The following is a 24,290-nucleotide window of genomic DNA, read 5'->3' as shown; positions in this document are numbered from 1 at the left end:
TTTTTTTTGATATGACTAGAAGTTTTTAGTAATCAAGAACTGACACAGTATGTTTGACCAGTGGTGCAATTCAACCCGTGTAACAACCGGTTCAGTGACCGCGTGCATGCACACCATTTAAAAAAGCCCATTTCCAGCTATAATACTTATCTTCTACTGCAACCCCAGTGAATAAAACAGCTGAGGCGCGGCAGAACCGCTCTGCCACGTGAATCAGCTGTGCTCCAAAACAAGGAAATAAAGCACAGGAAAGAGCAGGGGTGGATGGGTGGGGCCAAATGATCACCGGAACTACCGGTTTGCCTGAACCAGTCCAAACCAGTAGAATACCACCCGTGTTTGACCGTGTTTCATAATATTTTACAAGACAATACTTATTTTAATGCTTGATAAATTGTAGTTAAATGAATATATACTATATTTAACTGATTTATATACATTTAGCTTATTAATTTTAGGGAGTTTTCTGTTCAAATGTTTATTTTATTTTGTGTTTGTGTTTTGATACTGCCATTGTATAAATATCCAGTTATTTTGTTTTCTGTCTTCTTTTACCTTTGTCTCTTTTAAAACAAATAATTAAAATGTATATAGCTTATTGGGAACTACCTGACTACTAGATTCTTCCCTGTGGTTCATCCTATACTTATATTTTGCAATTGCTTCTACAGCGTGGTGCTATGAGACGACGCTATGAGGATGATGGCATCTCAGATGATGAGATTGAAGGCAAGCGAACATTTGACCTTGAAGAAAAACTTACTACCAACAAATATAATGCCAACTTTGTAGTATTCATGGAAGGCAAAGGTGAGTGTCCTTTCTACCATGCTTCCGTTCCAAGGTGAGGATACATATGAGTATTTCACCTAACTGCTGTAACAAAACAATTTTTATTCTCTGATGCTATTGGGCTCAACGAATATTAAAATTCTAAAAAAAAAAATCAGCCTCTTTCTTAGAAACTCAATTGGTGCTTCTTGTAATAATAGGGCATTTAAAAATACAAATGAAAATTATAGCAAAAATAGTACATAATCACAAATAAATGAAGGAAACAGACTTTCATCTACAGTGAGTGAGAGAGAGAGAGAGAGAGAGAGAATGAGTGTGTGTGTGTGTGTGTGTATATATTTGGTGATTTAAAATTCACTAAATAAATACAAAGTGCTGACATAATGTCATATTTAATAAGATGCTATCTTCCTCCTCCCCATACTATTTTATGATTTTGCTATATAAGCTATATTCAAAACATTATACATGAACTTTTAGCATAGTCAGAAAAGCAAGAATAATTTATCATACAGAAGTGCTATTCCTGCAAGTCTTACAACTCAGCATGTAGTTCCTCCTTTCCTCATCACAGCATTGGGATGAAAGATAAAATACTGCAATTTGCTTTTTTTTTTTTAGTCCTTTTGTCTTGTATGCTCTTGCTTCCAGTCCCATTGATTAAACAAACTGTAGGAGGAACCCATAGGCAGGCCTTCTTCGTTACTAAATTTTCTTTTTGGAATATCATCTTCTACGGAATTATAGGGCCACTTACCTTCAGCCATTCTTTTAAAATTTGGCTTTTTCCAGGCCCTTGAGTTAGGGTAGGAACCACTTTAAACTGAAGGAGTATGCAGGAGGATAGTTCTATTCTTTCAGACAGTTGTTGTTTTATATATAGTTGTAGTTTTATGTAATGTTTGTTCTTCTAACTTGGTAAAGCCTCCCAGAATAATTTTGGAGTTGGATGGCCTGAAAATGTAATGAGTTGGATTTTCATTCTTGCCATACATAGTTTTTGCTGTGGCAATCATGAAATTTATCATACTAAAATTCTGACTGCCACTCACAGCATTCGCCCTGAGTGATGGTGAGGCATATGCATCTTCAATACACAGTAAATAAGATGGCTTGTAACATTTGTGTTATGTGTCTATGTTACATGCTCTTAACTTGACATTAAGTATATGTATAAATGTTTATGCACGTGTAGAAAACATCTAGAGCTTTACAATGCAGAGGACAGAATTTCACAGAATTTCAGAATTTTTGCACAAAAATGTTGATATATAACCCCTGCAAATATAGAGATCAAACTATCAATGAATAAATTTTGACTTCAATATATTCTGAAAAAAGTAAGCTCCTTTCAATTATATGTGTGCATCGTTTCCATATAGATTACATGTAGCTTTGAAATCTCCTTTAATAAATCTATTAAATTGGAATATAATAAGGAGAAATTAGTACTTTCTTAGCATATACTGTATCCATCATTGAAATTGGGAAATTTATGCTGAGAAACATTGTATGTCAGGTTGTCAGGTTCCTTTGGGCAATATCAGTCTATGATGGGTCTAATAATGTCACTCTTTCAGACTGGATGGTAACCTCATGTTTATAAACTAGCCAATAAACGCTGACCTTTGAAAAAGGCTATCATGGTCCTTTCATTAGCTTTTGGTATGCTGGACTATGATTGCCATTGTATTGTTTAATTATGCTTTGCAAAGGTAGCACAGTGGTTAGAATACAGTATTGCAGGCTAACTCTGCCCATAACCAGGAGTTTGATCCTGACCAGCTCAAGGTTGACTTAGGTTACCATCCTTCCAAGGTTGGTTAAAATGAGGACCCAAATTGTTGGGTGAAATATGCTGACTCTAAACCACTCAGAGAGTGCTTTAAATTTAAAGCACTATGGGCGGTATATACATCTAAAATACTACTGCTATTTTGTATTCCTTTTGTTAGGTTTTATTGATTTTTTTTCTGCATTGCCCAGAGTAACATTGATTATTTGAGCAGCCATATAAATGGTTTAAATAAGTAAATGTGTCACCAAGTCCACATTTTGACAGCCATATAGTATTTAGTAATTGTTAAACTCCGACTGATTCTTCCTTGGCCCCCTACTTGTGCCTTATTTGACAATTTTAGTGTTTTTGTTGTTGTTCTTTTTATTTTGTAAGGCTTTGCATGCCTTGAAAATTATTCAGAGGCACAGGAATCTGGGGGAAAAACTGCTTTAATGGAAAGCCAAGAGGTACAATGCATGCATGAGTTCCAAAACACTTCTGAATAATTCTTGAAATATACATAGCCCTGGTATTTTTAGCTTAAGTGTAACAATTTATTTTTTAAAACAATTGTTGTATAGATACTAGAACAATATATTGTAAAAGGCTTCCTAACAAGGCAGTGGTGGTTGTGTACCTCCATTATGGTGATGAATTTTATTATCAGTATTCAAACATTCCTGTTTTCCTTATTAATTTCATCTGTGCAAGCATGGCTTAAGTAACTATAGCAGCCTTTCCAACAGAAGAAATAGTTTTAGCACTCCTGGGACAAAAAGTATTAGGATATTATTAATTAAGTGGAGGAGACTGGAATACTAATAATATTTCATGTGTTAGCTTCACATTAGTAATGTTAATATGTTATCTGTGGAATGCTATTATTTGGGCTTAGAAAATGATGAGTTGTTAAACTAAATATGTAGAAGTGGAAATGATTCTTTGAAATTATAAAAATTTCAGAGCAATTGTAAACCTCATTTCTGATATCTAAATAAACTAGTAATCAAATCATGTACCTCTCTTTTTAATTTTATTTGAATTAAGATTTCCAGGTTGATTTATTTGTATTGATTTTACTCAATTTATATAGCCATTCACCTGTTTTTCTCTGTATATGAAGTCTTAAGCATACCTTTTCGCAACTTCCAGCAAATATGTGCAATTGCTTGGGGGGGACAAGGAAAGAGGCATTTTATGAGAAACACTTTTTGTTTGCATTGTTTTTGTTTTGTTCTTGTTTGGCTCTTAAATTGAATAAGGATTCCTTTCAATGGTTAATGTTGAAGAAATGGGAGCTAAGAACTTAAACATGGGAGTTTTGTTTTATTCTCAATCTCCTATTTATTCATCTCCTATTCATTCATCCATTCAATTTCTATAGCCACCCATCTAAGTCAATGATTCTTGGTGGCTTACAATTCAAAAAATGAACTACAGTTTAAAATACTAAAAACATTTTAAAACAATAAAAATACTAAAAAAACATCCAGATTAAGTATACATAGGAGCAAGATATTTAGCCAGTTAACAATACAGCCAGTGAACAGGACCCTTAACCCATTCAGCACCTCAAGCATGGTAATACAAGTTTTTAGGCCCTTAAGAAAGCCTAGTAGGTTTGGAGTCAGGGAGGATGCTCCATAGAGCAGGGACCACTGTAGAAAAAGTTCATCTTCTGATTTCTGCTACTTGGCACTCTTTGACTGATGGGATCTGCAGCAAGTCCATTCTGTTAAATCTAGTTGAACAAGTAGAGACTCTTGAAAAAAAGATTCCTCCAGTACCCCAATCTCAAATCATCTAGATCTTTAAAGGTAACTACTATCACCTTGAATTGCACCCGGAAGCACACTGGCAACCAATGCACAGAAGTAGTGTTACATGTGCTTCGTATCTGACACATTTAACACACACACACACACACACACACACACACACACACCCATTTCTGCACTAGTTGAAGTTTTTGAATGGTCTTCAGAGTAGCCCCATGTAGAGCATGTTACGGTAGTCTATCCTGGAGGTTACAAGGGTGTGAGTTACTGTGCTCAGGTCCTCCTGGTCCAAGTATGGGTGCAACTGGCACACCGAAGATATGCAAAGGCCCTCCTAGCCACATCTGCCACCTACTGTTTGAGCCGAGACCATATTATAGTTAAAAGTCTTATTTGAAAACTGTAATGAACAGTTCATTTTTATTATTATGTTTGAATAATTTTTCCTTCTGTTGTAATAAAAATTATAAATTTGACAGAATTTTAGGTCAGCCTTTGGGACCCTTACATAGCCTTAATGCTCCAGGTTATACTGTGTTTCTCACATAATAAGGCCGGGCCTTATTTTTTTTTGACCCCCGAAAAACCGGCTAGGCCGTCTTTTCGGGGGTGACTTAATTCCCCCCCCCTTGCATCCTCGGGTGGGTGGGCGGCGACAGCTTGGATGTTCGGGAGACCTTCCGCCACCGTTGCTTTTCCTTCTCCCTTGCTGCCATGGCGTTACAGTAACGCCGCGGCGTTTGGCGCAGCCACGTGCAGCCAATCAGGGCTCCTCCCTGCAACCGGAGCCCTGAGGAGACACTTGGCTTCAGGCGCTCCTGTGGCCGCCTTCCCTTTGCCTTCGAAGGTAAAGCGAATTATTTTAAAAACCTCCGCTCATCCCATCAGGGTCGTGCCGGAGCCGTGCGAGCTGGGCAAAGCCGGGAAAGCGAGCCGCGGGTGTTTCCTGGTTCTGCCCAGCCGCACGGCTCTGCCATGGCCCTGGCGGGATGAGCGGAGGTTTTTAAAATAATTCACTTTACCTTCGAAAGCAAAGGGAAGGCGCCGATAGGAGCGCCTGAAGCCAAGTATACCAACAACAAAAGGCAAATCCTCAAGGTGGGCTGGAGGGAGGTAGCTACGTGCCCCCCGGGCTGCTTCAATGCAAGGTCCTGACTTGCAGCATCCTGCTTTTCGCCGCCACCTCCCTCTCCGACTGCGAAACTCGTGTGCTTCGCCAAACGCTCCGAGCGAGGCAAGCTCTTTCATACATGGAGAGAGAGAGAGAGGGAAAGACGCCGGCGTGCTCCGAGAGGCTGGTTCTTTTCTCTAGCCGAGGCTGACATCTGACTGAATCTCTATCCCGCTCCTTTATCCTCACGATGGGGTCGGCAGCGATGCTCTCTGGTGCGGCCACCTCAGCTTGCCAGCCTTGCCCCGCTATGAGACTATATTCTGACAGCCACTGCTGCCGCACTCCCTTCTCTTTCCTCGCCTCTCCTCCCTTCTCCGGCAGGAGTGTGCGCGCCTGCTGCCACTGCCGCCGCTCCTGAGGCTGTCTGGGGCGGGCAGGTGGGAAAGCAAGCAAGGTGGCTGCGCTGTCTTCTTTTTCCCTCAGCGAAGCGCCGCTGCTTGCCGCCGCCACCACCACCTGTGATGGGCGAGGAGGCGGCGGAGGCACCCGAAATGTCACCAAGGCAGCGAGTGCCTCCCCGCCGGGCCCTCCACTCATCCCGCCAGGGCCGTGGCAGAGCCGTGTGGGCTGGGTAGAACCAGGAAACACCCGCGGCTCGCTTTCCCGGCTCTGCCCAGCTCGCACGGCTCCGGCGCGGCCCTGTTGGGATAAGCGGAGGTTTTTAAAATAATTCGCTTTACCTTCGAAGGCAAAGGGAAGGCCGCCACAGGAGCGCCTGAAGCCAAGTGTCTCCTCAGGGCTCCGGTTGCAGGGAGGAGCCCTGATTGGCTGCATGTGGCTGCGCCAAACGCCGCGGCGTTGCTGTAACACCACAGCAGCAAGGGAGAAGGAAAAGCAACGGTGGGGGAAGGTCTCCCGATATGAAGTGCTCCACCAACGCAGGCAGCACCATATCCGGGCATGCAACAAAGTACTTCCTAACGGCAAGCCCCCCCGCCATTCCCCCCCTCATTTCGCATGTTTAATATGGGCCTTAATTTGGGGGGAGGGGCTTAATTTGATTTTATGCCAATAAATCATGCTGGGGCTTCCTATTGGTGGAGGCCGTATTGTTGGAGAAACACGGTATATATCTGTTATAGTGGATAACATGGCTAAGAATTTTCATAAGTCTCTTTGTCCAACTCAATTATTCATTTAAAAATATTTATATCCTACCTATTTTTCCAAAACAGTTCTGGATAGCTCACAGCAGATACGTTTAATAAATAAGCCGGCTTTCCATTAGTATAACATGAGTAAAGTTATATTTCATTATCTGTGCCAATAAAGTCATATGTTTGCTAATAATATTTTTCCCCCCAAAATAGGGAAGTAATTAAGTAGGAAAAACCATTTTATTTTTCACTCTTACCTTTTCATTCTAGCTGTCTTTTGGGGTTCTCACTTGGTTGCTAGTTTTCTCTAATAAACCATTTCTTTTTTCTTGAACAGACTTCAATGTGGAGTACATTCAGCGTGGTGGCTTAAGAGATCCTTTGATCTTCAAGAATTGTGATGGTCTTGGAATAAAGTGAGTGGTGGAAAAATATCAATTTGATATTAGACAAGGTCACTATTTCCCCTATGAGATAATATGTTACTAAGCCAGAATGCTTTGTTTATGCTCCTCCAAGTTTCTGATAATGACAGGAGATGAGACTAGTGCAGGAAGAAACTCAACAGACTATTCTAAAGTTTATTTTAATGCACATAATATTGAAGTTGAAAATAGTGACATATATTCAAATTAGATGCCATATTTAGTGTAAGATCTATAGAGATTTTAAGGTTACTGATCATAATTTGTGAGTCCACTTTTAATTACTATAGAAATAAAATATTTTGGAGAGTCAGGCCAAATATTTGCTGCTTGGTTCATTATGACTGGCCAGTTCTCCAGCACGACGATTGGAGAATCCACGGATGGGTTGACACATGCCTTTCTTCCCTGGGTCTGAAGATGTTGGACAAATGTCATTCAGTCATGAATTTTGGAACAATGTGATAGATAACGCAGGTAATACAACTGTCTAAGAGCCATGGTGGCGCAGTCATTAGAATGCAGTATTTCAGGCTACTTCTGTCAGCTGCCTGCAGTTTGGCAGTTCGAATCTCACCAGGCTCAAGGTTGACTCAGCCTTCCATCCTTCTGAGGTGGGTAAAATGAGGACCCAGATTGTTGGGGGCAATATGGTGACTCTGTAGACCCCTTAAAGAAGGCTGTAAAGCACTGTGAAGCGGTATATAAGTCTTAAGTGCTATTGCTATCTGTCTTAACTTGGAAGAAGCCAATTATCTCCAGACCAGTGTTAACCATAGTGGTCTGGACTCAACATTGAATCCCAGCATTTTTAGGTTGATAGTCTTAAAGCCTCATTGTTTTCTTGACTGTATTTGCCATTCAGTCAGATGATGAGAAAGAAATTGTAAACAAATAGCCTAAACAAATTTCAAAAGTTTGGCATTTCTATAAGAGATTTGCAAGAAAAAACTTATCGGGAATAGAGAGAACTTCGTGTATTTAGCATGAAGAAGAAAAGGCTGTAGGAAGACACAGTTGCTCTCTTCAAGTGTCTAAAGAGTTGTCACCACAGGATTGGTCAGGAGGATAGGATATCCTAAAGATAAGAATTATTCAACAATGAAGAAAACTGCCAGTGAAGAAGTTGATTCTAGTAAAGGGCTTGACGACACTTCCAAGTCTTACATTCTATGATTTCATTTTTTTCATAATATACTATTTTTCTTGCTAAAATAAACAATCCTCCCATAAAAACAAGTACTTTCAATAATAATTCATGGCTTTGATCCCATCAAAACCCCCAATGTTAATCATTGAGGCAGTTATTTTTTCCTTTCTTAATTGAGCAGACATTTTTGAGAATCTGTGCTGTTAATCCAGTTGAGTTAGTTCAAATAGAACCCTCTACTTGGTATTCGTTAATTTAGTGCTACACTGTGTTGCTTTTTCTAGACATTTTTTAAGGATGATTTCTCCATTGAATATATTGCAGTAGTTACAAGAAAATGTAAGCAATGCATGAATAACTACTGCCATATCTGTAGCTAAGAAAGAGTTGTAGCTAATGTACTAACTGTAGTTGTCAAATGCCTCTTGGCTGTAATTGACTTCTGTTATCATTGAGGATCAAAGAGCAAACTAGGGATCTCTTTTTAAAGTGAGCGCAGCTTCTTCCAAACCAAGGCTGAACTTCAGTTCCCCAAGTGCAGTTTTGTATCTGTCAACAGGACTCCCTTTTTGCCTGGATTGAATTTCAGCTTTCTCCTTTATTCAGCCCATTCAGCTTGGATAATTTTTGAGGATATATATTACTTTCTTGAAATTGGATTATTAGAAGCAATTGTTCTGAGTATCTTCATATAAATAATAAAGGCAGGATAGAAATAAAGTAAATTACAGTAGCCATTAACTGGATCTTGCTACAAAAAGCTATTAGGAACCAGCAGATGGCAGAGTTGGGCCATTTTATCCAGTTGTTCACCCTGCTAAGGTTTTATTCAGGTCACTGATGTAAAACTGGCTAGAGCAGGGGTCGCCAACCTTTTGGATCTCAGGGACCACCAAACTCATACTTTTAAATCCCAAGGACCAGTAATACGAATTTTAATTTTAATTTTCATACGAATATATTAATACGAGCTAATATATTTAATATAATTTATATATATATAAATGTATGTGTTTTCTTAAGTTTTCGTGGGTATTTATATGTATGGTATTCAGCTTTGTCCCACATCATTATAGTTGTGCTTTTAAAGTTGTAGCAACATTTCGGCAGAATCTCATCTGCCATCATCAGGCTTCTGTACAGTGTTCGTCTGGAACGAACACTATACAGAAGAACACAATACAGAAGCCTGATGATGGCAGATGAGATTCTGCGAAACGTTGCTACAACTTTAAAAACACAACTATAATGAGTTGGGAAAATAACCAGAACAAAGCTGAATAGCATAAATGTATGTATGTATGTATGTATGTATGTATGTATGTATGTATGTATGAGATTTTCACAGGTACAGGTATGTGGGTCTAGGTGTGTTGGGTCTTTTCCCGTGTAAGATTAAGAGTATCTTGGCGACATTTTGGCGAGGTCCCACGCGCCATCCTCAGGCTGGTGCTTTCGGCCGTGCCAGTGCAAGCACGAGCGAAAGCACCAGCCTGAGGATGGCAGCGTGGGACCTCGCCAAACATCGCCAAGATACTTTTAATCTTACACAGGAAAAGACCGAACACACCTAGACTATATATAATATAATATATAATATATAATATATAATATATAATAATATATAATATAATATAATAATAAATATAATATAATATATATAATATATATATATATATATATATATATATATATATATATATATATATATATATATATATATATATATATATATATATAACATACACACATATGTATATATATACATATATATATACATGTTCTGTCTCACCTTTCCAAGGAAGATGAAGAGTCCAAAAATCCGACAAATATAGGCAGGCAAGAAGATTCAGTATTTACAGGATTAATTCCTTTATACAGACAATGCTCTTGGCATTATAACCAACGCTGCCTGCCAAGTCCGACAAGATAACCAGAATGATTAATCACTAAAGTTTCCAACGCAGACCACAAAACACACCGGAGCCTGACAGAAAGTAACACTTTGTCCCGTACAGAGTTTTCAGAGAAAACACACCCACTTTTATCCCCTGTGGGGTGTGTCTCAATAACTCATCTCACTCTCTGATTCGCCCACGCCTCCTGCGTTGCAGCTCACACTTCTTCCTGCGACGCTGCCTCGGATCAAGCCAACCTTCGTCTACTTGATTCCCTGTCAGAGGCTGCTCCGATATGCCCTCCTCCTCCTGATTAGTCTCAGGCTGTCCCTCTCAGTTATCTGCTGAAACCTGAGGTATTATCAGGGAGGAAGGCATTGCCGAAGAGGAAGATCCTGGGGAGGAAGGCATTCCCAATTCCTCCTCCTCCTCATCTTCTGAGTCCTCTTCCTCTAACAACGCAGGCTCGGGAATCGGAGCCACAACACTATCCCTCACCGCAGGGCTCTTCCCCCGAGTCTGACGTTCAGGATGTGGTCTCAACGGGAACTGGTCATGGAACCTTCGTATAAGGTCCGGGGCGTGGAATGTGGAAGCATCCACCCAGGTAAGGGCCTCCGGTCCATCCCCCTGCCTCTCGATCAAATACTGGAACCGTCCTTTCAACCAGCGGGAATCCCGAATGCTGACCACTGTGCCGTCAACTGTGTTATCATCATCGGGTACAGGTGATGGATCATCAGCTGCGGGAGGCCGGAGATCACACAAAGGGGCGTCTGGGACCAAAAGGGAATGGTGGAAGACAGAATGAATATGCATGGAGCGCAGTAGAATCAAACGATAGGCTACGGGGTTGATGACCGCCTTGATGGGAAAGGGGCTGATGAACCGATGGTCCAGCTTCTTTATCGGGTGGTCGACCCAAAGATGTTTTGTGGACAACCACACACGGTCTCCCACAGCCAGCGAAGGCGTCGCCCGTCGAGAGCGATCTGCAAACCTCTTATAGTCTTCCTTGGCCTGTATCAATTGCTGTCGAATTGATTGTTGAACAGAATGTAGTTCCGACAGGAATTCCTGGGTCTCGGGAACTGGGGAATCTAAGAGTGTCAATGGAAATAATCACGGATGGAAGCCCATATTCGCATAAAATGGTGTCATTTGGGTGGAGGTGTGCTGGGAGTTGTTGAAGGCAAACTCCGCCAGAGGGAGATAAGCAACCCAATTGTTCTGTTGTTGATTGACAAAACAACTCAAATATTGTCCGAGAATGCCAATAACCTTCTCCGTCCCACCATCAGTCTCTGGATGGTGCGCCGACGACAAGCATACCTGCACCTGTAACGCAGTCATCAGGCTCTTCCAAAATTGGGCTGTAAATTGGACACCGCGATCAGAAACTACCCTGTCTGGCAGACCATGGAGACGAAAAACATGCTGCAAAAACAACCGGGCAGTAGTACGGGCCGAAGGCAATTTACGACACGGAATAAAGTGGGCCATTTTGGTTAACATGTCGACCACCACAAGCACAGTCGTAAATCCCGAAGATGATGGCAAATGAGTCAAGAAGTCCATGGAAATTGCTCCCCATGGTCTTTCCAGAGTCGGCAGAGGTTGGAGAAGACCAGGAGGCGCACCCATCGCGGCTTTCGTTTGCCTGCACGGTACACAGGATGTGACATAGGCGTGGACATCATGCCGTACTCAAGGCCACCCAAAAGTCCACGTGACAAGATGGAGGGTCTTAAAAAAACCCAAAATGGCCGGCTGCAGGGTTGTCGTGACACTGAGTCATAATAAGGGCTCAAAGTGGCCCCGTGGGTACGTACAACCGGCCCCGATGCTTGAGTAAGCCCTCCTCCAAAGTCCATGGGGAATCAGGTCCAATCTCCCCCATCCTCTGCTGCGACCAAGCATCTAGGCGCTGCGCCTCTCGCACCTGAGTCCGCAAATCCACCGGTTCCTGGACTATGGCCAAGGACTCTGCTGGCAGCACCATCCGCAGAGGAATAGGGTCCTCAGGGCAAAGATACTCAGGTTTGCGGGACAGGGCATCCGCCCTCCGATTGTGACCACTGGGGATATAGGTCACAAAAAAGTTAAACCGGGCAAAAATCAACGACCACCGGATCTGCCGCTGGTTCAACTTTCGTGCCGTTGACAAGTGTTCTAAATTCCGATGGTCCGTCCGGACCTCCACCTTGTGTCAGGCCCCCTCGAGATGATGTCGCCAAGTCTCAAACGCAGCCTTGATAGCCAGCAACTCTTTTTCCCAGATGGTGTAATTGCGTTCAGAAGGAGTGAGTTTCCGGGAATAGTAAGCGCAGGGAAAAAGAGTGACGCTATCCACCGGGGCTTGCAACAACACAGCCCCAATAGCCACGTTGGACGCATCCGTCTCCACCACAAAAGGACGATGCGGATCAGGATGCCTCAGGACAGGTTCTGCGATGAAGGCCTTCTTGAGGGCTTCAAAAGCCTGTTGCTGCGGGGGGCCCCACTGGAACAGGACCTTCTTTCGAAGGAGCTGGGTTATTGGACCTGTCAGTTTTGCAAAACCTGGGATGAAGGTCCAGTAATAGTTAGCGAACCCCAATAGGCGTTGAACATCCTTCACGCGACGAGGGGGTTCCCAACTACACAAGGCCTCAACCTTACGCGGGTCCATGGCGATGCCTTCGGGAGAGATGATGTGCCCAAGGAACTCTATGGAAGTCTGGAAGAAAAAACATTTCTCCAACTTCGCATAAAGTTGGTGTTCCCGAAGGCGTTGCAAAACCAGACGAACGTGGTGAAGGTGGCTGTCCCTGGACCCGGAATAGATCAGAATATCGCCCAGGTACACCACCACGAACCAATCTAACATGTCCCGAAACACGTCATTCATCAGGTGCTGGAAGTCCGCGGGGGCATTGGTCAACCCAAACGGCATCACAGTGTACTCAAAATGGCCGTATCAGGTGCCAAATGCCGTCTTCCATTCGTCCCCCTCTCGCATCCGCACCAGGTTGTAGGCCCCACGAAGATCGAGCTTGGTGAAGATAGCGGCCTTCCCCAACCTCTCCAACAACTCCGGAATAAGCGGCAAAGGGTAGCTATTCCGCACCGTGATGGCGTTTAACCGGCGGTAATCACAGCACAAGTGTAAGTCTCCCGTCTTCTTCTTGACAAAGAGAACTGGGGCTGAGAGAGGGGACGACGAAGGCCGGATGAACCCTTGGGCCAAGTTTTTGTCCAAAAAGTCCCGCAGGGCGGCCAGCTCGGGCTCGGACATGGAGTACAAACGTCCCTTTGGCAGTGGTACATTGGGCAGAAGGTCCACTGGGCAATCATAGGGCTGATGTGGGGGTAACCGGTCCGCCTCCTTCTCACTGAACACATCCGTGAAGTCCCTCAGTTCAGGAGGTATGGAGACGGCAGGGGTGGTGATGTCCTGGCCAGCACAGGTGTGGCGTAAGTGGTCCACGCACTGCAGACTCGGAAAAAAAATGGCGTTCCGCGACCATGCCACCTGAGGATCATGAATCTGAAGCCAAGCCATGCCGAGGACTAATGGGAAATGGAGGTCCGCGGTGACATAAAAGCGGATCGCCTCCTCATGGTCTCCAATGACCAGGCGCAAAGGCTGGGTAACGAATTTAATGGGTCCTGCAATAAGTTCCCGCCCATCAATAGTCTCGACCCTCATCGGAGGGTCTACCGGAACCAAGGGGACATCAAAATGGGCCGCAAAGACCTGGTCCATAAAGTTAGTCGTGGCCCCCGAATCCACCAGCGCAGCCGCTGAAATCCCTTCCGACTGGTTAGTCAAGAAAACCCGAGTGTCCAAAAGCTAATGCTGAGGGGGCCCAGAGTCAACCTCCGCTAATTCAGGCGGGCGTTTGATACGTGTCCGGCTGAGGGTTTTCCCCCAGGTCAGGCCTGCCTTGTTTCCCGACTGATCAGGCCGAGATTCAGGCACAGGCTTGAGTGCCCCCCTTCACTTTATAGGACAAGAAATAGCAAAATGTCCTGCCCCCCCACAATACAAGCACAAACCTCCTTGGCGTCTCCGTGTTTGCTCCTGGGCCGTCAGGTGAGGTCTGACCGCTCCCAACTCCATTGGCTCCTCAGCCATTTCCACGACACGTTGGGTGACCCGGGGCGCTGGTTGCACAAGGCGCTGCGGTACAGATGTGGATGGCTGCTCCTGGACGGTGCAACGGGTCTTTTGCCGTTGAAGTCGTGCATCGATGCACAAGCATTGCACCACCAGAGCGTCGAGGGTCGGGGCTGGTTCCACTCGAACTAACTCATCCTGCAGCTCATCTGACAGGCCATCCTGGAAGGCATCCATTAAGGCTGCATCATTCCAATTGGAATCCAGACATACAAGCCGAAATTCCGAAATAAATTCCTGCAGGGGGCGGTTCCCTTGGCGAAGTTCCTTCAGACGCCTGGCTGCCGTCTGCACTCGTATGGGGTCCTCATACATGTGGCGCATATGTTGCCAAAACCCCTGGTAATCCATTAATAACGGGCTGTTCTGGAGCAACAAAGGTGTGGCCCATCTGGCAGCCGAGCCAGAAAGGAGGCTTATCACAAACGCCACCTGAGCCCGGTCATCTGGGAAATCCTCTGGCCTCATAGCCATAAACAACTGGCACTGTCCCATGAAAGCCGGGAACATCTCAGGCTGCCCAGAAAACTTATCCGGCACAGCCACCGGGCATTTCCGACGGGGAGGGGCAGGAGGAGCAGCATGAGCCTCAAAGCAATTTGAGCTATTAATTGAGTCACCTGCTGTTGCAGAGCCTGATTGTCATTCTGTAGCTGCTGCTGCTGCTGCTGCTGCTGCTGGTCCATCTTGGGTAAAAGATGGTTTAAGTCTGGTACGGGAGAAAAATGTTCTGTCTCACCTTTCCAAGGAAAATGAAGAGTCCAAAAATTCGACAAATATAGGCAGGCAAGAAGATTCAGTATTTACAGGATTAATTCCTTTATACAGACAATGCTCTTGGCATTATAACCAACGCTGCCTGCCAAATCCGACAAGATAACCAGAATGACTAATCTCTAAAGTTTCCAATGCAGACCACAAAACACACCGGAGCATGACAGAAAGTAACACTTTGTCCCGTACAGAGTTTTCAGAAAAAACACACCCACTTTTATCCCCTGTGGGGTGTGTCTCAATAACTCATCTCACTCTCTGATTCGCCCACGCTTCCTGCGTTGCAGCTCACACTTCTTCCTGCGACACTGCCTCGGATCAAGCCAACCTTCGTCTACTTGATTCCCTGTCAGAGGCTGCTCTGATATGCCCTCCTCCTCCTGATTAGTCTCAGGCTGTCCCTCTCGGTTATCTGCTGAAACCTGAGGTATTATCAGGGAGGAAGGCATTGCCGAAGAGGAAGGTCCTGGGGAGGAAGGCATTCCCAATTCCTCCTCCTCCTCATCTTCCGAGTCCTCTTCCTCTAACAACGCAGGCTCAGGAATCAGAGCCACAACATATACATATATACACACACACATACACACACACACACATTTAATTATAACAAAAATGTAAATGCTTAATGATGACAAAATAAAACGTTCCGGGCTGGAAGCCTCCCCCCACCTGGCACCTTCCAAAGAGACAGAAGAGTGGGCTCTGTGTGTGTGTGTGTGTGTGTGTGTGTGAGTGAGCTGAGGGACCTTGGGGCAACTGCCGCTGGGAGAAGCAGAGGCAGAAAGGGAGCTTTGCTCTTCTTGGGGGGCAGCGCCCCTTGGCTGTCACTCCAGGGGCTTCTCAGCAGGCATCTGCCTGCAGAAGGACTGCCACTCTTGGTGATCAATTGGGGGTGGAGGGGGAGAGAGAAAGCATCTCTCACATTACCAGGGAAGGAAAGGAGACAAAACAAAGCTCACTCTTTCACTGAGACCTACAAAACGCCAATCTACCGTGTTCCAGGAGTTCTTCGAAATCATCAAACGCTCCCACTTGCAGTTCCCGTGCCTCCCGGCTCAGGTCCCCGAGATGCACGCTCCCACGCATAGTGGCGGCGGCAACAGTCCCCTCCCCCAGCGCCCGCTGTCAGCTCTCCCCATTTGTTTTCTAGCTTTGAATTGCTCCCGGCTCTCTTTCCTCCCCCCCACCCACATGCAGGCAGGAAAGGAAAGGGAGATGGAGCCATGCACAGCTCTCCCCTTTTCCAGCCCTTGCTGCCTCTCCCAACATCGAAGCCTTGGAAACGCAGGCAAAGCCACCACAGCGGTAGCACCATGAGTTGCTTGCTTCTCCACTACTGCCTCCTCCTCCTCCAGCAACACTTCCTTCTCTGGGTAGGGCGATTCTTAACTAACCGAGCATGCTAAGGCAACTCAGGACACTACCGCTGTGGCGGCTTTGCCTGCATTCGATGTTGGGAGAGGCAGCAAGGGCTGGAAAAGGGGAGAGCTGTGCACGGCTCCGTTTCCCTTTCCTGCCTGCACATGGGCGGTGGGGAAGAAAGGGAGAGAGCTGGGAGCAATTCAAAGCTAGAGAACTAATGGGGAAGAGCTGACAGCGGGCGCTGGGGGATGGACTGCTGTTGCCGCTGCCGCCGGGTGTAGGAGCTGGTTGGCGCGTGCATCTCCGGGGTCTGACTCCGGGGTTCCTCGGAGAGCCGGGAGGCGCAAGAACTGCACGGCCCAGATTATTTGGTTTTGGGGGCCATTTCTTCTGCAGCCCACCAACATTTTTCCACGGCCCACCGGTTGGCGACCGCTGGGCTAGAGAGTGATGTCCCTGGCAACCAGGATACATAGACTTTGCTCACTTTTAGATCATTAGCTCCACCCAAGCAGAATACAAAATCCAGAATATAGCATTCAACATGGGGCCAAATATCATTGGAAAGATTTTTTTTTTATTATTCTGGAAGACACAAAATTGTGAGTAACTTCTAACTTGGCTGTCTCAGTAATTTATTGAAATCCTTAGGACAAGAATTTTAAGAAATGAAAAATCATTCATTGTGGCTATCTTAATAGTTTTAGATAATGGGGTGTAAAGTACATTGTTAGCATCTCTACACTATCCTGACCACCCATATGCACTCAAAATTAGCTGACAAAGGGAACATCTAGATAATTAGAAAGTTCCTATAAATCACAATCACCCCACATCTAATCCTAGCCTAGTATATTATTGAACAGACAAGAAGATAGAGCTCTCCACCCTCAGTTCTTCATGTTATATCCCAGACCAGTACTTTCATCCATAATTAAATCCTGGATAACAAAGTTTACCAATAAATGATCTGGCACTGAAGAGTAAAATCTTCAGGTTGGAAGGCTCCTGTCAACTAGTCTGCCTTATCTTCTGTTACCTGCATTGGCCAAATTGCAACCTGTGATATTGCTCCCCACCTAGCCTCTCCAGCTACTTGTCTGTAAACAGAACAAAGTAAGTTCCCTTTAACCCCAAGGTTTCCATAATGTGTTCCTAAAGTACACTGTATTACTTTAACACTCTTCAGTCTATCATTCTGCAGCTGGATAACTTCAAAGAGTTAAATAATGCAATACTGAAAAAAGTAAAAACTAAGCAATGACTAGCAACAATGATTGTTTTGCAAATTAAAAGCCTGGGATGTTTTTAAATGCACACCTAGTATTTAAAGAACAGACAGTAGCATCATGAGTAGCATCTCTGAGAAAAAGAATTCTATAGTTAGAATTCCATACATGAGAATTCTTCTTTCCAGACACTATCCATTTTGCTTGTAAAAGTATCCAGAAAGTAACATATAATGATTTTACAACATGGTGCTAGTGTGAAAATAAGATCTCCTTTGGGTATTGGGGCTTCAGCCACATTGGACTATAAAATAGCACAAGCATTTAGACTTATATATTGCTTCACAGTGTTTTATAGCCCTCTCTAAAGTGTTTACAGTATTGCCCTCAACAATCTGGGTCCTCATTTTACCCACCTCAGAAGGATGGAAGGTTGAGTTAACCTTGAGCCAGTGAGAATTGAACTGCTGGCAGTTGGCAGAACTAGCCTGCAATACTGCGTTCTAACCACTGTATGATCATCTTGTAAAAGATTATACATACAGCTATATCTATTACAAATGAACTGATAATGAGTGAGAATATTGTCATACTTGTGGAGGGTACATTCTCTGATTAGTGTATACCAAAAAGCTAACTAGCAGTGTTCTGAACTAACTGAAGTGGCCAGACAGTCATCAGAGGCTGCCACATGCAACAGATTCCAGTAAGCTAATTTGAAGAATAGCTATAAATGGGAACTGAAGCCATACTGTCTCTGTCTAAACAGGAGAAAGCAAGAGGAGATACTCTAGTTTATCTCTTTAGAGTAACAATATCAAACAAGAAATCTGATTTTTAGGGGTTAAAGTGATTTTCCAAATGAAGAACTGACATTTCATGGTTCATATTGCAGCCCACCAGAGTAAAGTTATTGGAAGGTACACAGTTAGAGCAAATCCAAAACTGACCAAGATCAAAGTAAAAAATGAATAGGAAATCCTATTCTCTGCTTCATTTATCATCATTCCAGAAGTTATATTTTTTGTTCTTCTTTAGGAAACAGCAACAGATTCTCAAATGCTTCCTCAATCCATTTTTTTTCCTCTTTCAGTTACTCACATACTCAAAATACTTTTTTTCCATATTCATGCACTTGCCTTACAATGAGATTTTCTTCCCTAGTAGACAAGGAAAAAAAGGCTTCACTTTCTTATAACACAGTTAGGAGAGCAAAGCTAAGAAGTAGAGGTAAAATTCAATGGCAGCAAGTAGATTAGATACATGCTGAATCTGTCTATGGGTGTATATTGGGTAAAGACTACATATGTGTTTCAACAGGATGTGCATTCAGATCCAAATAGTTCCACTTCCTGACAAAAAGAACCACCTATGAATCTTGCCTGAATGTTAAAAAAAATTTCAGTACTTCACTTGATATGAAGAGCATCTCATTTCACATTCCTAAGTGACATAAAGCAGAAGTTTCATGTTGCCAGTGCTCAATCAATAAATAAGACACTGTGGAATTTTACAGGACTTCGTAGTATAAATATTACAGAATTGTTCAAAATTCAGCAAGAGCTGCTTCAGCCAAGAATGGAACCACTTATCCACAGTTCAAGTGCGTCTTTACTCAAATAGTTTGTTCAGAGAAATAAAATAGTAAATTGTAAATTTGGCTTCAAAGAAAAGTAAGAAAGTGGGCTTGGTTATATCTCTGGTTTTACATGATGGATAGTTTTGAAGCAGACTTGTAGGAGAATAGATAAAAGACTCGCAGCATTACAGACTCACAGATAAAAGACTCACTGCACTTTTTTTTCTGTTTCAGGATGCCAGAGCCAGACTTTAGTGTGAGTGATGTACGACTCTATGTAGGTAATTATGCATTTTTCTTCTGAATTAAACAGGCATGTCAAGATAAAAACTGGTGTTTAATTTATGTGTAGAATTTAATTTTAGCAGAACTTTTAAATTGTAAAATAATCTCTGGTCTTGAAGGGGAAAAAATGAAAAATGTATGTTTTAAAGATTAAGCACCCCTAAATCAGAAGGCCTTGGATAATTATTCTATATCTTATCCTTTATATGCCCTTTATCTCCCCCCACTGCTTTTTAAAAACCATGTTTTATGTGTTCTGCCTCTCTTGAGCTAGACTTATTACCGGAAATTAATTATCTATTTATTTTATTAATCGGTAGGGAGTCGTAGGATGGTGGATGTCATGGATGTAAACACACAAAGGGATATCGAGATGACCATGTCTCAGTGGGCACGCTACTATGAAACACCAGAGGAAGACCGAGAGAAGCTATACAACGTTATCAGCTTAGAGTTCAGCCATACCCGGCTTGAGAATCTGGTGCAAAGGCCAAATACGGTAAATTTGGTGTTTCTTCTTTCCAGGGACAGTATCATTTTTTAAAAAAACATTGAAGGTCTTTTAAATAAACGAGGGAGTCGATAGTATTAACTTGGGTCATGGTTTAAGTCATGGATTCAGGTGATATCTGAATACCCTGTTTCCGTGAAAATATGACCTACCCTGAAAGTAAGTCCTAGCTTGATTTTTTTTACACGTGCACCCAATATAAGCCCTACCCCCAAAATAAGCCCTAATTAAGATCCCGCCCACTCCAGAGTGCATGGGTAAAAATTAAGTAGGGTGGAGATGGGGGGTGGAGCTGCCTGACTACTTACCCTTTGGAAAGTTGTAACCAGGCCTTGCACACCCCAACACCTGCCTTGCCGGCCCATTTATTCAGCAGCCATCAAGGCTGGCAAGGCTTTCCTGAAGGCCTCTGTAGCAGATAACAGCTCCAGATCGATCGGAGCTCTGTTATCCACTGCAGAGGCCTTCAGGAAAGCCTTGCCAGCCGCAGAAGTAGTAGTCCCTGAAGGCCTCTGACAGTGAAAAGGAGGCCAGCGGGGGGGCAATGTGCGCAAGAGAGACTAGTCAGTGGATGACATCCCCCCAAAATAAGACCTGGTGCCTTTTTTGGTGGAAAAAAATTATAAAACAGGGTCTTATTTTGGGGGAAACATGGGAACTTCTACTGAGCTGCCAAAAGCGATAATTATATTATTGCTGAAGCTTCATCATCCAGCATGCATATATTTTAAATTTTGTACTTAAACTATAATAGCAATGAAAAGAGAGAAATAAATGCTGATGGGAACTATCAAGGTTGTCATTGTATGGGAAGGGAGGGGGATAATGTGCTTTTCTCTATTTGTGATCATACACTGCTCAAAAAAATAAAGGGAACACTTAAACAACACAATGTAACTCCAAGTCAGTCACACTCCTGTGAAATCAAACTGTCCACTTAGGTAGCAACACTGATTGACAATCAATTTCACATGCTGTTGTGCAAATGGAGTAGACAACAGGTGGAAAGCAGAGGCAGTTAGCAAGACATCCCCAATAAAGGAGTGGTTCTGCAGGTGGTGACCACAGACCACTTCTCAGTTTCTATGCTTTCTGGCTGATGGTTTGGTCACGTTTGAATGCTGGCAGTGCTTTCACTCTAGTGGTAGCATGAGACGGAGTCTACAACCCACACAAATGGCTCAGGTAGTGCAGCTCATCCAGGATGGCACATAAATGCGAGCTGTGGCAAGGTTTGCTGTGTCTGTCAGCGTAGTGTCCAGAGCATGGAGGTGCTACCAGGAGACAGGCCAGTACATCAGGAGATGTGGAGGAGGCTGTAGGAGGGCAACAACCCAGCATCAGGACCGCTACCTCTGCTTTTGTGCAAGGAGGAACAGGAAGAGCACTGCTAGTCACTGCAAAATGACCTCCAGCGGGCCACAAATGTGCATGTGGCTGCTCAAATGGTCAGAAACAAACTCCATGAGGGTGGTATAAGGGCCCAATGTCCACAGGTGGGGATTGTGCTTACAGCCCAACACCGTGCAGGACGTTTGGCATTTTCCAGAGAACAAGATTGGCAAATTCACCACTGTGCTTTTCACAGATGAAAGCAGGTTCACACAGAGCACATGTGACAGACGTGACAGGGTCTGGAGACACCGTGGAGAACGTTCTGCTGCCTTCAACATCCTCCAGCATGATCGGTTTGGCAGTGGGTCAGTAATGGTGTGGGGTAACATTTCTTTAGGGGGCCGCACAGCCCTCCATGTGCTCGCCAGAGGTAGCCTGACTGCCATTAGGTACCTAGATGAGATCCTCAGACCCCTTGTGAGACCATATGCTGGCGTGGTTGGCGCTGGGTTCCTCCTAATGCACGACAACGCTAAGACCTCATGTGGCTGGAGTGTGTCAGCAGTTCCTGAAAGACGAAGGCATTGATGCTATGGACTGGCCCGCCCGTTCCCCAGACCTGAATCCAATTGAGCACATCTGGGACATCATGTCTTGCTCCATCCACCAACGCCACGTTGCACCAGACTGTCCAGGAGTTGGGGGATGCTTTAGTCCAGGTGTGGGAGGAGATCCCTCAGGAGACCATCCGCCACCTCATCAGGAGCATGCCCAGGCATTGTAGGGAGGTCATACAGGCACGTGGAGGCCACACATACTACTGAGCCTCATTTTGACTTGTTTTAAGGACATTACATCAAAGTTGGATCAGCCTGTAGTGTATTTTTCCACTTTAATTTTGAGTGTAATTCCAAATCCAGACCTCCATGGGTTGCTAAATATGATTTCCATTGATAATTTTTGTGTGATTTCGTTGTCAGCACATTCAACTATGTAATGAACAAAGTATTTAATAAGAACATTTCATTCATTCAGATCTAGGATGTCTTATTTTTGTGTTCCCTTTATTTATTTATTTTGAGCAGTGTAGTATCCTACCCATGATCCTAATTTCCAGATTGCTGGAAATTCTGGACTCAAGAATGGAGGGATACCCCTAGGTAATGGTTCTTTGCTTTCTAAGGTCTGGACACACCACAGCATAGCAGATCTGTATACAGTGCTTTATTGCAGCACACACCTTTCCCAATAATACACAATTGTTCCCCACCCTTAAAGATTTTATAAGCTGATGTTTCCTTGTAATATATTTCCATGTAAGTATATATTTAATACTCAGTCCTCTAATATTTAATACTTAGTCAAAATCAAAGACCCAAAGCCATACAATCTTTGCCTTCTTCCAAAAGTTCCTACGTTAATTGGGATAAATGCTGCCTCAGTGTGATTGCTGCTTTTCTGGTTGCTATCAGGCTCCCAGGAAAGCTCCAGGGTCCAGATAGGAATCCTGCTAAGATACATGGCTCACCTTAGCTTGTAGTCCTGGCAATTGACTGGTAATCCTCTTGACTGCCTGGAAGAGCTGCCAATCTCCCTGTCTGTTTCAGCTTCCCTATCGGCATGTCGTTATCTTATCCCCTGTTTTCCTGCACATCACTTCCCTTTGTTGTAGCATTTTTTTTTGTAAGCCAAGAGCCTGGGTGGGGTTGTTAGGACGTCTGGATGTTAGGACGTCCTTGAAAACAACAGGGTGTGGCTCACTTATTACAGGCAGCTGGAATACTGCTGGCATAGATTCTTGTGAGTAAAACGGTGGGTGAATAAATGCATGATGGAAGTAGAATGGGAAGTGTTTCTGCCTGGCTGCATCTGCTTTGGGTACAATCTCAATGTTTGAGTTTGGGGAACAAGAGCGTGAAGAGGAGCCTTTTACATGGTTGCATGATCCTGTCGGCTTCTCTTTTTCCCCAAGGTTACCATGACCTTCTCCTTCCTGTCATTTAAGAAATTAGTTAAGGCCTTCTATTCCATTTGGCTTTTGGAAAATACAGTGGTAAAAATGGTGGTTCCCCTGTATGATCTCTTAGCAATTGTTCTTCATATTGGTATGTTTTATTTTGACTGTATTTTGCTGGGATTTTTAATACGTTTTATGTCGTAACATTTGTTGATTTTAAAGGGTAGGTGATAGTATGATATATGGAATCTTTGTTGTTTGCTGAGCTTGGTTGTTTGTTTGTATATGTTTTATTATCTGACTAGGTAATATTAGTGCTAGTGAGTATGGCATTTGGTCCTTGTTTATATACACTAGATTTTATGTATTTATTTATTTAAATAAATCTTAAGCGACTCTTAACAACCATCAAACCAGTAAATAATCATAAACAGGAAACAATAAAGCAATACCATGTGCCCTAGTCATCCCCATTGGGATGCCCCACAACAAGATAAACTACCCTCCTTCCATGCCCTCTACCCATATAATCCCAGCACCTCAATCAAAAGCCAAGTCTTAACAGCCTTCCAAAAAGCTTGAAGGGTGGAGACCTGGCAAACCACAAGTGGGACAATGTTCCACAAGGTAGGGCAGCCATGGAAAAGTCATGCTTCCAAAGTACTGTTAGATGGCAACATTTTAAGGAGAGGACTAGGCGCATACTCACTCTCTCTGATCTTGTGGGATGGATGGATAGGCTTAGGCAGTCCCACAAATAACCAGATCCCATGCCATGTAGGGTGTTAAAGATGATAACCAGCACTGTGAATTGCATCCAGAAGAAAACTGGGAACAAACTAAAAATGTATTTCTAGGCATTACTGTAAATATAATTCTTAAAGCAACAAAAAAAAACCTCACTATATAAAAAATAATATATTGTCCCTATAGGAAATTATTCATATTAAAATAAAATATGTGATAAGTTGTGATTGAAAGCTTGCAGTATGTGTGGCA

General features: G+C 43.6%; 1 protein-coding gene across 4 annotated transcripts in view; it reads left to right on the top strand.

Moving 5' to 3' along the window:
* Positions 1-24,290, top strand: part of KDM2A (lysine demethylase 2A) — a 74,136-nt gene that overhangs the window by 22,665 nt on the left and 27,181 nt on the right. For all 4 annotated transcript variants that reach the window (XM_087950485.1, XM_087950486.1, XM_026686603.2 and 1 more), the window contains exons 4-7: positions 672-810; positions 6,962-7,040; positions 19,438-19,484; positions 19,809-19,987. In XM_087950485.1, coding sequence (XP_087806611.1) covers positions 672-810; positions 6,962-7,040; positions 19,438-19,484; positions 19,809-19,987 — 444 coding nt within the window. The remainder of the gene's footprint in view (positions 1-671; positions 811-6,961; positions 7,041-19,437; positions 19,485-19,808; positions 19,988-24,290) is intronic.

Source organism: Notechis scutatus, chromosome 1 (genome assembly GCF_049901735.1).
Source record: "Notechis scutatus isolate UNSWTSFEM ecotype Mainland chromosome 1, rNotScu1.2, whole genome shotgun sequence".
Classification (NCBI taxonomy): domain Eukaryota; kingdom Metazoa; phylum Chordata; class Lepidosauria; order Squamata; family Elapidae; genus Notechis; species Notechis scutatus.
Note: the sequence above shows the minus strand (reverse complement) of the source record. Positions and strands in the feature narration are given on the sequence as shown.